Source organism: Spermophilus citellus, assembly GCF_964194105.1.
Source record: "Spermophilus citellus genome assembly, chromosome: 7".
Classification (NCBI taxonomy): domain Eukaryota; kingdom Metazoa; phylum Chordata; class Mammalia; order Rodentia; family Sciuridae; genus Spermophilus; species Spermophilus citellus.
The window spans coordinates 35,206,469-35,219,783 of NC_138188.1; the positions used below are offsets into that span (position 1 = coordinate 35,206,469).

The following is a 13,315-nucleotide window of genomic DNA, read 5'->3' on the forward strand; positions in this document are numbered from 1 at the left end:
GTTCCAGACCCCTCCTTAAGCAGTTTCCAAAAGGTTGATTGTATTAACACAAACCTCTGGATATAGGTTTCATATCCCCTGAGGGTTTCAGGGTGAGAGAGATTGGCGGGTCCCCACTGGATGCTGGACCTCTCTGCATATATGAGTATTTCTCATTCCTTCCCAGAGCCCCTGGGATTCTGCGGTAGACTTAGAATCAGTGGCTGGTGGACTTCGATCTCCGGCAAGTCCTTGAACTCGCGCACAGCACTGCTGGTCTGAACTACATATTGGTTGCCTGCGACTCCTCCCAACTGGACTGAAAAGTGCGTTTCAAAGTAAAGGCTGCTGACCTGCTCGCCAACGCGCCTGGAGGTAACTCCTTCGCGGATCGTATATGATCAGAGAAACCGCACCTGTCGGTTTCTAAACGAATCAAGAGCAGGATCTGTTCTCAGGTGCAATTAATCTGCAAGGCAGATCTTTCAATCGCTCTGGTATAAGTTGAAGGTTCCAAGTTTGGCTGCAACACTATTGAATTCCCAGATGTGATGCCGGCGGGATAGGGGGGAAAACAGTGGTTTCAAATCCTTTACAACAAGCATCACCATTTACCTCGCAGTTAATTCTGGCAAGTCACCTAGCTTTTCTCAATCTCAGTTTCCTAATCTGTAAAATGGGAACAGCGCCCCCCACTCTGAATTGAGAGCTAGTGGTGAAAAATCCCATCCTATTTCTAATCATAGGAAGAAGCAAGGTGTTCTCCAACTTGACACATTGCATGCTAAAGATTCTCCCTTCCTGACTTTTTCTCCCTGCCTCCTTTCTCCCCACCCCCACTCCGCCGCCTTCCCCCATCCCCAGCTCCTCAAGCCGACAGAGCAGCGTGCGTTTCTGGCCTGTCCTCCTGAGAGAAGCTGGTGCAAAAGCCAATAAGCCCGGAACATACGCAGGTCCTGCCGGGAGTGGGACAATGGTTTCCATTTAATAAATATTTTCCCCAAGGGCATTTCACATCGGGCAGGCAATTATTCAAAGGAAACAGGCTCGCAGTTTGGCTCTGCGGGTTATTTCGTCCTCTTTACCCGAAGAATGCTCATCTGACTCCAGAAACGAGTCTGGAGTCTCGAAGCCTCTCTGGGTGGAAGAGGCGCCCAGGGATAAAACGACCCTAGTTTTGAGTACAGCCCGAGAAGAGACTCCCTGTAGGGGTGCAGAAGGGGCATCAGGAAGGCCCCCATGCCGGACCTCCACGCTGCTCTTCCAGGTGGACAGTTGTGGAAGAGAGTTGAATAATAAGACTACTGAATGATGATGATGATGATAACATAAATAAGAACCATGAAAGAATCCCTCCACCCCCGCCCCCCTTCCACACACACACACACACACACACACACACACTTTCTCAGCGAAAGTGAAGACCAGATCGGTGCTGTTAAGGGCTCACCAACCCGGATTTCGACCCTCTGCGCTGCCCGAAGAGAGGCCTTATGGCCTGGACTCAGCTCTCTGCTCTGATGCCCAGGGGCACAGAGATACGCCTCACCCTGGGGCAGAGGTGGAGCCCAAGCTGCAGGGCCCTTCTGTGTGAACGCAGCCAAAGAACAACGGAAGATCTAGCGCAAAAAAAGTTTATTTCGCTTTTACCCTGAGTTTGATATATTCTTTTCCTCTTCCAAGGATCTTTGACAAGGGGGGAAATGCTGTCCTTGCATTTCGTGGCAAGGCTGTCCTATTTATCAAAGGAGCTCTCCCCTAGCTCCCTTTGCTGCCACCCCCGCCCCCCGTCTTTGTATTCCAAGTCCTAATTCTCTCTGGCACAACCAGGAAAGAAACAGGAGGCACGAAGAATTTTATTTTTTGACAGTGCCAGAGACAATGTGGAGCCCAAATCGCCAGTCCTGAGCTTAGTCGCTGTGTTCTCTCGGTTTCAGTCTCTCTCTCTCTCTCTCTCTCACACCTCTCCCCGCCCCCACCAGTGTCGCTCCCTCTAGCCTCTACTCGCGCGTTGGCAGGTGCTCCCCCTCGCCTTCTCTGCAGCTGATTGGCGCCCAGGTTGGGGAGTCACCGCCCCGCGCTTATGTCAGAGTGCTTGCTGTCCGGGCCCACCTCGCCTTTGAACTTCGCCGCTTTTGGCTCCTGTTCATCTGCCTCCCCGCATTCTCAGCCAGGTGCAGTGCTAAGGCAAGGCAGCTCCGGGGAAGTCAGGGGAGGGGGGAGCCACGGCCGGAGACGCAAGAGAAGAGAAGGGAACTAGAGAAGGCAAAGGTGGAGAGGGAGAGGAGGAGCTTCCTGCCCTCTCCAGAAAATTACCTGGCCACTTAATCCCAGAGACTCTGGTACTTGGGCCCCAGTCTCAGGTGCCCACAGCCCCTCGGCCGAAAGCCCTCTCATCCCCCGCCCTCCTGTCCCGGTTCGCCCCCCGGGGGCTACCTGGGTGCTGGGACTGGAATGATCAGCTGAACTTTGCCGGATCAGTTCTTCTCTCTGGCTTCCCCTCAGCTGCGCCAAGGAGAGGGGAGCTCAGAGTCCCGGCTCAGGACGGAAAGACAGACTGCCAACCGCTCCCAGGCTCGCCCACAGAGCCCCTTGCACTCCCCACCCCCGCCCGCCTAGCCGCCGGGACCATGTCCAAACCTTCAGACCACATCAAGCGGCCCATGAATGCCTTCATGGTATGGTCCCGGGGCCAGCGGCGCAAGATGGCCCAGGAAAACCCCAAGATGCACAACTCGGAGATCAGCAAACGCCTAGGCGCCGAGTGGAAGCTTCTGTCGGAGGCAGAGAAGAGGCCATACATCGACGAAGCCAAAAGGCTGCGCGCCCAGCACATGAAGGAGCACCCTGACTACAAGTACCGGCCACGGCGCAAGCCCAAGAACCTGCTCAAGAAGGACAGGTATGTCTTCCCCCTGCCCTACCTGGGCGACACGGACCCGCTCAAGGCGGCCGGCCTGCCCGTGGGGGCCTCCGACGGCCTCCTGAGCGCGCCCGAGAAAGCCCGGGCCTTCTTGCCGCCTGCCTCGGCGCCCTACTCCCTGCTGGACCCCGCGCAGTTTAGCTCGAGTGCCATCCAGAAGATGGGTGAAGTGCCCCACACCTTGGCCACCAGCGCGCTGCCCTACGCGTCCACCCTGGGCTACCAGAACGGCGCCTTCGGCAGCCTCAGCTGCCCCAGCCAGCACACGCACACGCACCCGTCCCCCACCAACCCCGGCTACGTGGTGCCCTGTAACTGTACTGCCTGGTCTGCCTCCACCCTGCAGCCCCCCGTCGCCTACATCCTCTTCCCAGGCATGACCAAGACTGGCATAGACCCTTATTCGTCAGCCCACGCCACGGCCATGTAACCCCCAGCCTGGCCCGGACCTAAAGGGTGGCCTGGAAGCGGGGTCTGCACCCTGTCCTCTGCGCCTAGCCCTGGCCTGCAGATGCCTCTGGGTCAGCTCTGCTGCTGCCCCTTACCCTACCCAGACTCTGCCTCTCTCTTCCAGGGGAAAGGGAGGGGCATCCTCCCGGACCCAAGGCACAGACAGGTGCAGAAACTTGCAAACATTATGACAGCTACACAGCTGCCCCATCCCTACTCTCCCCAAACAAATCTCCGACTGTACCCCCTTTGGACAAAAAAGTGGGCAGTTTTGCTTTATTTATGTCCCCTTCACTCTCCTCGGATAGGCTTTGGACTCGGAACTCCCAGATCCTGGTATTATATCTAGAATATGCATATATATATTTTTTTCTTTTCCCCCCTGAAGAAAAGAGACAGTTGGGTCTCCACTTTTCCATCAGACACAACTAGGCACCATTTAATCTTCATGTGTGGGGGGAAAGAAAAGCTTAAAAGTTTAAAACTACAAAAAGGGAAACATTTCTATTTAAAACCATGCTATAATAGTGTTTGCTTCTTTAAAGGGAAAAAAAAAAAGGACCCACTTTGCTATTTGTGTAAAGCAGTGCTCCTAGAGACCTAAGTTTACTTTTAGACAGAATGTCGGGTTATGAAGTCAGGAAGTAGAAGGTGAACAAAAATTAAAATAATAAAAACATCCTTAATGATCACAAATGTTTTGACGATGTCTTGGAAATGTACCTAGAAGGATTTTACCTCGTTACTCTGTTCATTTGTTGAACAAAGACGTTTTGAATAAAGACAATCTGTCATTGCAAAGAGTAACCTTTGATGTGCATAAAATCGAGTCAGGAGGTCAGGTCCAGGCGCCGGGGAAGTGGGGCCGCGGGGAGGCTGAGTGCTGGTGGAGCAGTGATAGCTGGCGCTGTCCTGCTTTGACCGAACCTTGAAGCCTGGTGCCGAAGGGCCTAGAGTCTGGGATCTGTGGGGATCCCGCCCCGGGGAGCCGCTTTTTGCCTTTAGAGGCCAGACAAAGGTATCAGTACCTGGGCCCGAACTCTTTCTGCGCGTTCTTCGCAAAACCGTGGGGTCGCTTCAAGAAGTGAAGGAACCCAGACAAAAGACGAACCTTGGGTTCGCTTTTAAAAAACAAAACTCCAAAGGAATGGGGAGAAGCACGAGTCTCCTGGGAACCAGTTGCTCACCGAGCATCGCGTCCTACTGCAGGTGTTTAAGTTTGCTAGGGGCGAGGCGAGTGGAATCCATTAAAAAAAAAATTAGATGCTTGGAAACACTGTTACCGGCTTCTCTGGGGACCTGGGACTCCAAACCGGTTCCTAAGTTAGAAAATAAAAACCCAAGAAATGCAGAAAAACATTCCCTAGGTCCCCGCCGGGTCCTGTCAGACTTTTTGCTAAGACCCTGAGGGAGAAAAGAGAAAGAGGGCTTTATGGTCACGGCTCAAGCAGAGTTTTAAAAAACAAACATTTAAAAATGCTTTAGTGTTTAATGAATAAGAAAAGAACCCTTTTCTTTCCCCTCTGGGTGAATGTTTGCTTGAAGATTGTTCTGTGTATTGTGAGGGAGGAAAAACAAATCCTCTGATGCTATCCAGTCCAACTCTGGAATTTGTTCCAAGAGTGTTCCTCGCCTCCAGTCTCCCCCAGTCTCACTCCAAACCGGTGCTCACGCGTGTTTTTCCTTAGGTCTCGTGCTTTCCCCACTGGCTTTGATAAGGTGCGGGATGGGGGTGGGGCAGTCTAAGAGCTTGGGACTCTGCTGCGGTTATGGGATTTGTGCGCTTGCCTCCGCGGTTTCCAAAGGAGTCGGTGGTTGGAGGTGCAGGGGAAACGCTGTCAACAGACACCAAAGCCGAAACCCGCGATTAGCATATTGTCCGCAAAACAATTAGAAGTGTTTGAGGTGCTATTTGGAGCCTATTCATCCGAACCCCTTTGTTAAAGAGGGATTTTCATTATTTAAAAAAAAAAAAAGTTAGCAGTTGTCCATCTGGCTGGGCTGAATAGAAAAGTGATCCGTGTTGTATATGCTTTTCTCATTAAGAGCTCTTTTGAGACCGATGTTAGAATTAAATGGTATAACACAATTAACATACACGGGCTCTGAATAGGAAGGGACGCCTATAAATAATAGATAGATAAATAAATGAGCGATCAGGCGAAGGTAAACAAAGGCGGACTGGGGGCGGTGTGGGGAGGCCGGGCGGGCAGAGCCACGCTTACTTAGCATTACAAAACCCTCTTACAAATCGAGACAATTAGGAAGTGACTTGCCTCTGGTGGCCGTCCGGTCTGGAGACTCTGGAGACTCTGGGTGCTTAGGGAAGGCCCCTCCTCCCGCCCGCTTGCAAACCCAGGAGGCTTGGGGCAGAGGTTCCGCGGTCTCGCTGTCTGATATAACCCCAACTGACAGACCTGTCAGACTCTCTGCTCTCCCTCATAGCTCAGTGTCCCTTAACATCTCCTAAGATGAAGCTTACAGGGGTCTGGGTGTCTCCCCGCAGAGCCCAGGGCGAGAGCGCCTTGGGTGTACAAAGCACCTCACCCAGAGGAGGAAGCCCGCGCGCAAAGACCCATTAGGGTGCCCGGTTGATTCCAAAGTGTGGTTAGGCTGGAAAGGGGCACCCAGTGAGTTTGAGTGGCGGAGGCCTCTCAAACGACGATAGAAACTGAAAAACTGAAAAGAGAGTTCCAGATTGGTTCCAGATTGCTCCCGGCCCTTGGGATTCCGAGGGGAGCCCCCAGGAAATTGGGGTGCGCTGTAGCCGAGCCCGGGATCCAGGAACCCAGTTAATGAAATCTCTTTCCAGCCTACAGAAAGCCAGGAGCTCAGAATGGGTCCCGGGACCTGACGCCGCAGACGTGGCTTGGGCCATTTCTTCCCATCGCATTTCGTTTTCTTCCTTCAGATATTCTGTCCTCCTTAGACCTGGTCCCAGTCTCGGTCCCCGACGGGGCCTGCCACTGTTTCGCCTTCCTTGCCCCTCGGGCCGCAAAAAGTCCGCTGGGGTGCGCGGCCAGGACTCGCCCTAACAAACAGCCCAAATCCTGCTTGTCACGCCACTGACAGGGGCCGATTACTGACTTTGAAGTCAGACGCAGACAAAAAGAAATCCCCTGGGGGGTGTGGAGGAAAGCAGCCCCTGTCAAACCTGTTTGCTCACAACTGTCTCTTTCTTTCAAGAAAATCATTAAAGCAAACCTGTAGGGAGAGGAGCGCCCCGCCCGCCCAGAGTCGAGAAGAACCGCTTCTCCTGAGCGCGCCACGCGCAGCCAACAGCAGCCAAGAGTTCCCCTCGAAGACTCTTGGCACCCGGAGAACCCAAAATCCGGCGGCGGCGGCACGCGGGGCGCCCGGGACCTGCGGGAAGAGATCCTTCCAACCCTCTACCTTAGGCTAGCATCCCGCAGCCAGTGATCCCCGGACTTCTTCAGCTTACAGCCTGGGCCTCCCTCTAGCAGAGGTGACCAGGGAAGGCCTGTGCCTCTGGCCTGCAGGTGCCATTGCTTCCAGGAACCCCCTACACCCATTGACACAATCCCCACCATCCTAGCTGCCGCTGCTCCTCAGTAAGTGTTTCCTAGGATCGCAAAGAGCTGAGCCGCATCCTGCTCAAGGTAGTGGCGGTCGGTGCAGCACCGCAGGGGCAGAGTTGTTTGGGTTTTAACTGGGGTTTCTTTCTTAAACTTTGGCGGCCATATGTCTCAAGGGTACACTAGTCACATCTTCTGAGAGATCTGGAATTATTGGCCACCTTTAGCTCCCGGCCTCCTTCAGAGAACTTCCTCAGTCTTTTATGCACTTTCCTAGCTTTGGGTTCGACTCCACAAACCTTTGATTCCCTTCCAGGTTCGTTGTATTTCTAGTTTTCTGACTTTAAAGCTGGAGAAGGCCAGCTACTTCGAGTAAATCATACTAAGGTGTGAATGGCTGACAATTGAACCCCCCTTAATATTTACATTTAAAATATGAACTAGATAATATCCAGAAATCTCCAGTGATCCAGAACAGGGTGGTATTTCAGTAGGGTAGAGCCCAGGGGCTTTCACTACATTGCATCACCTAGGGAAGTGGCTCCTACCTGGGCAGTCACCTCAGATAGGGGATTCCCAGGGCCCTGAGAACTTGGCAAGCAGTTGAAGATTCTTATTGCCTTCCTCTACTCCCCATTTCAGGTCTTGTCACCATTGCTCAAGTGGACAATGAATTTCAAGTCATTTGGATCTGCATATCATGTAATTCACAAGCCTCACGTTAAGAACTCTCTGTATTTGCTAGTGAATCGTGCGTGTGCCTGTGTGTGCGTGTGTGTGTGTGTGTGTGTGTGTGAGAGAGAGAGAGAGAGAGAGAGAGAAGAGAGAGAGAAGAAAAGAGAGAAACAGAGTGGTAGGGGGGGGGGCATTGGATTTGAATGCAGGACACGTCGGGGTCAGTGCTTCCACCTACCTACTGCCTAGGGGTGTGTTCTCTTGACCTCTGGACCTACCCTGGTCTCCCACACCCTCGCGGATGCAGCATTGAGAGCGTCACTTGGGCTGATTTCTTCCCTGTCGCTGCGGGAATGGATCTTGGCTTGGAACCAGAAGCCTTGGCTTTGGGCCGAAGCAAAGGAATTAGAGAAATAATGGAATTGGAGGCAGGTGGGCGGGGGCGGGGGCGGGGGCGGCGCTAAAAATTCTGGGGCGTCCACAAACGGCTCTTAGCCCCTTCCTAACCCCAGCTCTACGCCTTTTACAGTCCGGCGCTTGGGAGGCCTGCTGGAAGGTGCCTGAAGGCAGGAAAAGGGTTTTGGGCCAGCTCTTTCTTAGCCCAGCCTCTGGCCCTGCATACAGCAGAGCGGTCATCCTGGGCTTGCGCCCAGCCATTGGGGAGAGTGTGAGAAATCTGTGCTCTTTGGAAGGGCCGAGGGCTTTACGCGTCGGTGGGCTGCCTCCCAGATTCTTCGTCATTTTCGCTCAGATCCCTACACTGGGTATCCTCCTTGACCTCCCAAAGGCTCCAAGTGTTTGGCTCAGGTTTAGGAAGGGACTGGTACCCAAGACGACAGGAGGCCAAAAGAAGTCTGCTACAAAGAGTTGTGCTATTCCAGCGGCCAGTGGCCATTTCCAAACTTGTCTACTGGAGTCCAGAAAAGAAGCAATTCAAACGTGATCAGTGTGTTCAGGGCAAGTATAGAAAGGGACTTTAGAAAACTCTGCCAGTCGGCTAGGCTGCACTTGGCTAGAAAAGCGACACCCGACGGCCGCACTAGGGTGGGGGAGCTCCGTGGGCTTCCAGGCCCCTGCGCCGCCTGCTGCTCCCTGATAGAGAGCGCCTGTTTTCCGGGATGCTTTTAGTCTGGGCCACTCCTCAGAGCCCCTGACTTTAGCACTGCGTTTAGAGCTAAGAAAAGTGGATGAGAGGTGCGGCTTCGGAGGCAAGCGCTGCGTACTTGCCTAAGCAGGTGCAGGGCGCAGAACCCGGACTTCCCTGCGAAGCTAAGCAGCTCCCGACTTCCCGCAGCTCTGCCAAGTCCCCGGCGGTTACGCCGGACGCCCCGCCCGGGGACAGAGAGAGGAAAAGGAGGGAGGGAGCGGGTGGCCCGGGCGCACGCCGCGGGTCTGCTTTAGCCCGGCACCCCCCGTGGCTCGGCGAGTCAATGGGATTTGCACACTCGAGGTGTAACAGCATTACTGCATTAATTACCATTTCCATTTCACGTCCAGATTGTTTACTTATCTGCGGGAAACATATGTCGGGAGAAGTTCACATTCCGGATTCTGCTCCGCTGCCCAAGGTGCAATTCCGGGGAGGCGGCGAGGGGGAGGGGAGAGCTTCAGATTTTTTATTACACCCTCTAGCCTTATCTGCTGCTGTAAATTATGAGGATCCTCCATTGAGCGGCATATGGAGATTATATACTTTTTTGAATATCGTTTCCCAAAGCCTGCAGATTTTCACTTTGAAATGAAACAATCCTCCACCGGTTCCCTGGGGGCCTCCTGAGCCGCCCGGTGCGGCCCGGAAACCTTTCTAGCAGGTCCGGACGCTCATCCACAGCCCCAGGGCTTCGGCCAGTGCCCAGGCGAACCCTGCTTCCCAAGGTCTAAGACAGTCTCCCGGGAAACCCCATTCACAGATGGTGTTTGAGAAGGGAAGCAGCACCCCTGCTCGGTTTTCCTACCCCTCTTCCTGACTTCTGCGCGGTTTACAGTTTTTTCATTTCGGATACCCGCATAGACCGGAGCTCACTTCTGCCCTCTTCCTACGCCCACTCCAAACACGCCGCTAGAGTTGAGGTGTCCACACCTGCACGTAGCCCTCGCGCACTTCAAAGCTTCTCATGCGCTTTCGTTTTGGGACAACCGACTTTGGCTTCTTTGTTTGAAGGGCGGTGGAGGTGACAGGCAATGCGCCCCACTTGAGACCGCTTATTGTGAACCCTGAACCGACATTCTGCATAGAAGGCAAATGCCTCCCCGCTCCCTGGTAAAGAGGGCCAACCCGAGTAGCGCGGAGCGGACCTGAATCCCATCTCTCTTATCTCTGGGACACTCCTTTCAGACGGAGATCAGAGAGGGAAGAGAAGAAAAGCGAATCATTGTTCTTCTTTTTTAAAATTTAATATACCAAGCCACCCGTTAAGGTCATTTGTATGCTTAATTTAGTGATAAAAGTCAATAAGCAGAATCACAGGATTCTTCCCTCTATTTCTTTTGACCACATTTCCCCTCAATAATTGGAAAAGCAATAAAACATATATGCGCCTGTTTGTGGTTTATTTTTTGTTGTTGTTGTTCACTGTTTTTCTACAATGCAATTATAATAGATGTATTTTATAATGTAATTTGCTTGCTGTTTTAAAGGACAAAGGAGAAATTTGCTTTTTATGTGAATGTTTCATCTTGTCTGAGTTCAGTTTGCAGAATAACACACATTCCCTGTGTAGACACCCACCTTCAAAAACAAACTCTGAAATTTCCTTGAAAAGCTTGTTTTTATGATTCAGACTATCCCGTGGGAAGCCTATTGTGATGTTATACCAGAATAATTAAATGAGCCAAAGCAATGCAATTAAGGCAGAGAAGAAGATAGAAAATGGGGAAAATAAACAGATTCTTTTCCACTAAGTATTGTTTTGGGGTTTTAAATTTTTTTTCAAGACCTAAGAAAATTGTGAGGTGTCACTTCTCTCTTCTGGGTCTATCTGTAATTGAATCTAGGTCACTATTCTAAAGCAAGAAAAGTCTACTTCCCACTTTCCTGCATCAGGCTGAAATTTGGGGGAGGGACAAGGGTCTTGCAATTTCATTTAAAATGTAATGGTGGATGAACTGATAAGCAAATAGGGAAAAAGAGTCTGCTTAAAAGAAAAAAAGGCATGGTTTTAATATGCTCCAGATGGGGGGAAAATGATTTACATGAGAGTTTATTTCCTCTTTGCTGATATGAAAGAATTACAGATACAAAACCCACTGATCTATAGAATAAAAAAAGAAAAGAAATGTTATTTTCCTGTAAAGGTGTCAGTTCATTTATATTCATTTAACCATCCATCCATCAATTCACTTTCTCACTCCTTGCACATTCTCTCTGGCTCTGTTAAACCTTCCCCTACCGATACACTTTGCTAGAATATGCAATGAAGTTTTCTTTCTTTGAAATAATATGAGATTGAGATGAAGTAGGTAAACATAAGAAAAAAGATGTTGTTGTTATTGTTGTTAAATATCCCTGATAATTTAACATCATGATTTTATGGCAAAATTTTAACCATGTTCACATCTCATTATTGCTGCAGTTTGAGTACATGCAGCTTGCCTGTGGTTAAGATCATAGGCAGAGGATATGCAATTATTTTTCCATAAAATATGCATGCAACAGGAAGACATTTATCTGTTAAAAACCTTTCTGTAACATAGAAAATGTAGCAAAAACACATCCTTGTGTACAGTCAAATGTTGGGTCCATAATGTATTGTTTCATTAAAATAGCTGTTTTTATGGGTATGAACAAGTTCACATTTCCCTGGGGATTTCCTGGTTGGTCAAGGCATAAGCAGTATCAAATCTTTTGTGTTTAAAGTTGCCAAGTAAGTGTGTAGTAAAATTTGCATATATTGAGAAAGAAATGAGAGGTATTGTCATTTGGGGAGCTTCCAAGGAGTGGTGATTACATAAGAATAGATTTTACTTTTGTCAAATAAAAAATGATGGCCAACATGACAGACACTTGCTCCATATTCTCCCAAATAATGGGGTAATGTAGTATCAGTCCCTGTTTCAATGACACCCATATGAATGATGGGAGTTGTAGCAAGCCTTAGCAAGGACAAGACCAACAACCAACACCTGGTGATGGTTTCTGTAAGTCAAAAAAACAGTGAATTGTTTAACACATCCCAAAGGATGAAGCTTTTCCAGATGAAGACTACTGCTTTTATTCTTTTTTTTTTCCCTTTCTTATCCTTTCCTCCTCTTCATTCTCTCCTTCCTCCTCTTGTTTAGTTTTCCTTTTTGAAATGTGAACACTATGGGTGGGTCAGACATTTTCCTTTCTAAGGAACTTCATAAATCGCCAGCATCATTCTTCCTTGTGCTTGTTGGTTTCTGCTCTTCCTTTCTTCCACTGTGGTAATGCATTTTCTTGCCTATTATCACTATTATTATTTTTAATCAAACTAAGTATGAGGCAAAAGGAGTAACCGTTTGGTCAGAAGTGGAAATGTCTCATGCACATTTCTTGCCTAGAACTCTATAAACTCATCTGAAATAAGTGTTCATGATATAAATCAGATGAATGAGAGGATACTTTTAATATATTTTAGGATAGTTTCTTTCCATTGTCTTTTAGCTCTTGGGTTCTTCAATGTCCATTATACTTAGTAAGAAGTATCCATTGTGCTCTGAGTTACCTCTGGGAACTGAACTGGGAAAAAAAAAAATCCTGAATGCCTGAAAGTGTGTGTCATCATTGATAGAGATGAGCTGAACTTTTCTCTGTCTCAATATAATTTTGGTTTCCAACAAGACATTTACATACTTTGCATAAATTGATTATGCTGTAAGCTAATGTGAGCACAAACTTGGCATTGTACAGATGACTCCCTCTCTACTGCTATGACAGGTCCAGCTGACACCTGGGATTCAGACCAATCTGGTTACCACAGGCCTGGTGAAACTCAAAGTCTGCTACACAACTGTGGCAGTCAGTGTTCATGGCCAACCCACTAGCTAGAGAGGTCTGGAATAAGATGGGAGATCAGTCGGCTGTCAAAATTAAATACCTTAGCTCCTTTACAGATGCTCTTGAAAACATATTTTAAGTAAATAGATGAAGCGAGTGAGTGATAATGAAGATAGATTTGGATTTTATGTTAAAGACCTGAACACAACCCTTGGGACCAGTTCTTTCTGTGCAGCAGCCCCATCCTTCTATAGGTGGCTGCTTCTAGAGCTCTCTTGGCAGACCAAGAGTCTCCACATTTTGGGAGATATCTCTTACCTTCCTTCCTATGTCTAGAGGACATTTTATAGGGACACTTCCTTCTTGTCTTCCACACTTTTTTTTTGAGTGTGTAGAAATAGGAATTAGATTGTCTCCACTGTCCTCTAGTGTATAATATGATGAACATCTGCAATCATCAAACCTGCTGCAAGAAGGAGTCCTCTTCCTCTTCTGAGACAACCTGGAGGAAAACAGGTAAATTTCATTTGTGATTAACTATTGCCAAGAAGTAAATTACCATTATGATTTCACTCTTCCAAGTTAGGGAGGACTCAAAAGTAGGAGAAACTCAGAAAGAAAAAAAAATTCAAGAGGCACTGAGACCAGAGGATTGCAAGTTCAAGGCCAGCCTGGGCAACATGGTGAGGACTTGTTTAAAAAAAAAGAAAGAAAGAAAGAAAAATTCTGAGTTTCACCAGATATCAAAACCTATTCCTATAATTAGTAAGGGGAAAACCAATTAAAAAGTCATGA

The 13,315-nt window shown here is 49.2% G+C and overlaps 1 protein-coding gene across 1 annotated transcript; it reads left to right on the forward strand.

Annotated features, from left to right (window-relative positions):
- Nucleotides 1-2,609: 2,609 nt before the first annotated feature.
- On the forward strand, nucleotides 2,610-3,332 carry SOX14 (SRY-box transcription factor 14; the record flags this gene model as incomplete). The annotated part of the gene is made up of 1 exon (XM_081302073.1): nucleotides 2,610-3,332. The coding sequence occupies one exon, from the start codon at nucleotides 2,610-2,612 to the stop codon at nucleotides 3,330-3,332; it is 723 nt and encodes a 240-aa protein (XP_081158199.1).
- Between the last annotated feature and the right edge of the window lie 9,983 nt (nucleotides 3,333-13,315).